Raw genomic sequence first — 2,500 nt, 5'->3', positions numbered from 1 at the left:
GGCCTCTAAAGGCTTCAGCCTGCTATTCAGTAGTAAATGTCTTACTCTCAAGACTCCCAAATGAAAATGTTACCCTCATTATCACACACAAAAGGACTGGAGGTTGTTGGTAACCGGAGTTTGCCCTTAAGTCTCCCATCGCATTACCATAAAACAGGAGCCATTACAGTTCAAGTAAATGCTGTTTTTGTGCATTTACAGTGTCCCACTCAAAAACAGTTTATCAGTATCAGACATACTTTAGCAGCAGTATGGTTAGCACTGTGCTTTACAGTCACTCTAAAAGCAGTATGGTTAGCACTCTAATAGAGTATTTAGCACTAAACGCAGTAGGGTTAGGTTAGCATGTGTTATGTTTAGCACTGTTCTTTGTAACCGCTTGAACTTGACAGGAGGAGTACAGAGTGGGCCACAGCCAGTCTCTCGGAGAATTAATCTCTCCCTCGCTCTCCCTCTCTCTTCCTCTCCCTCCCCTTCTCTCTCCCTCCCTCTCCCTCTCTCTTCCTCTCCCTCCCCCTCTCTCTCCCTCCCTCTCTCTCCCTCCCCCCCCCCCCCTCTCTCTCTCTCTCTCCCTCTCTCGAGCAGGGTGGAGGATGGAGCCGATTGATGGGCAGACACTCTCAGCAGCCCTCTGGCAGCATCACACACACTCTGGAGCTCACTGATCTGAAGTGAGAGTGAGTGACTTTCCACCACTCAGGCCCATGTGCTCCTGTTGACAGACACAAGCTAAACAGCACAACTCAATTTATCTCAAGCCACCTCTCGCACGTTGATGGCTTAGAATAGACTAAATTGATTTTTAAAATTGTATTTGTATTTATTCTTAGTCCTCAAGGGATGTTGGTGGTACCAGATGTGATATTTCTGAAGGCTTTAGGAAGGTCACATGTCTGTTTGTTTGATAGGCCTATGTGCTGAAAATAGCCTATAAACTAGCAATAAAACTGCTGTGTAAGGCCTACTGTGAAAACTGCTAGGCTACTTCTAATTCGATCTGGCCTGATGCAGAAACATCACCACTGAAAACAGCTCATCAGAACGCCTATCATTCCCGAAAAGAAACGAACAGAGCCACCATAAGACATGAGGCTGCTGCAAATGAAACATCCGAATCTGTGTGGGCCGTGTCGGCATCGATGAAACGGCCGTACAGTAGGCTACAGATGTGCGGTGATTTCATCCGATGGTCAAACCGCTCTTTGTGCTGCCCGTCCCCTCAGCCCGGCAGAGGACCTGACGTCACACAGACCTTCTTTTCTGCAGGCGGATTAAAGATGGCGCCCTCGCACGTACTAAGATGCTGTCAGCGGGGCTTATCCTGGATACCTGTTATTTTCATAAACCTGGTCGTCGGCTGGTCGTATTATGCTTATGTCATGGAACTCTGCATATGTAAGTACATGTGTGTCATTAATGGCAACAAGATTTGGGGGGTTCGTGTGTTGCTAAAAAGTTATCCGTTAGTTTGAATGGACAGTGGGAAGTGAATGAGGTGACTGTAACTGACTGGTACGATTATTTGCCGAAAAGCCTCTGCCACAGACTGACCGTCTCAATTACTAGTTTTCAGAATGTAATGATGACATGTAATCATACATTATGTAGGCATAGTCTTTGTATTCGTGAGTATGCTATATTGCTATGGAAAGCGCTGTGTGGAACTTGCGCTGCTACATTTGATCTCTCTGGCGGTGGCTGGAGAAGTAACTTCAGGGATGGAATGTGTAGAGAAGTGAATGTCGACCTCCCGGTCATAGCAGCCGGTGAAGTTTGTTATGGCGTTGTCAAAACACGGACTGGGAGTCACTCAACACTGATTCATTCACTTGTTGTGGCATATTAGCCAACATAATAACCACCCATGTTTTTCTCGGTTAAATTAGCCTACACCATTTTACTACTTTAAATCCAATTAACTACTCGCTATACAGGTTATCAGCACTTCAGTTACAGTAGCCTATGCGACTATAAATCGGATCTAACGGGTCACACCAAACCAGTCCAACAAGTTATCGTATGTTGGAGTAACTTTAGACATAGGCTACTGACGGCAGTGGCGGCTTCTCCCACAGCCGAATAGCCTACTGCCGATGTCAGGAAGAGTGGGCGTCTGTTCGCACTGTTGCGCATGTGATCGATAGCTGTTTACGTGCAACAGGAACAACAGGCGTCAGCTACAGTAGTTTCCCAACGCTGTCACGTCCTTGAGACACAGTTCATCCCGTTTACTGCGCTCTTGTTTCCTGGTCACTGAATGTCAATTCAGATTGAACTTAGCGTTCAGGAAATGCCTGTGCCATGTTTCAGGTCGCAATACATCCACATCCTCTGCTCAGTAAGGCCAGAGACATTTAGCCTACTCACAAGCTCTCTATCATCATTGTCTACAGTATCTCCACATGTACACGAGTTGTTGTCGTATCATCTGACAAACAGATCTATTGCAGATAGGAAGTGGGCCAAGGCTGTAGAGGATCCGTGCTGCTTCCTGACCCTC

At 46.5% G+C, this 2,500-nt stretch overlaps 1 protein-coding gene across 1 annotated transcript in view; it reads left to right on the top strand.

The window, feature by feature from the left end:
* Window positions 1–1,277: 1,277 nt before the first annotated feature.
* zdhhc20a (zinc finger DHHC-type palmitoyltransferase 20a) overlaps window positions 1,278–2,500 on the top strand; it is a 31,060-nt gene continuing 29,837 nt past the window's right edge. The window contains exon 1 of the mRNA XM_062535528.1: window positions 1,278–1,395. Within this exon, the coding sequence (XP_062391512.1) occupies window positions 1,278–1,395 (118 nt within the window). The remainder of the gene's footprint in view (window positions 1,396–2,500) is intronic.

This window comes from Sardina pilchardus, chromosome 5, assembly GCF_963854185.1.
Source record: "Sardina pilchardus chromosome 5, fSarPil1.1, whole genome shotgun sequence".
NCBI lineage: Eukaryota > Metazoa > Chordata > Actinopteri > Clupeiformes > Clupeidae > Sardina > Sardina pilchardus.
Note: the sequence above shows the minus strand (reverse complement) of the source record. Positions and strands in the feature narration are given on the sequence as shown.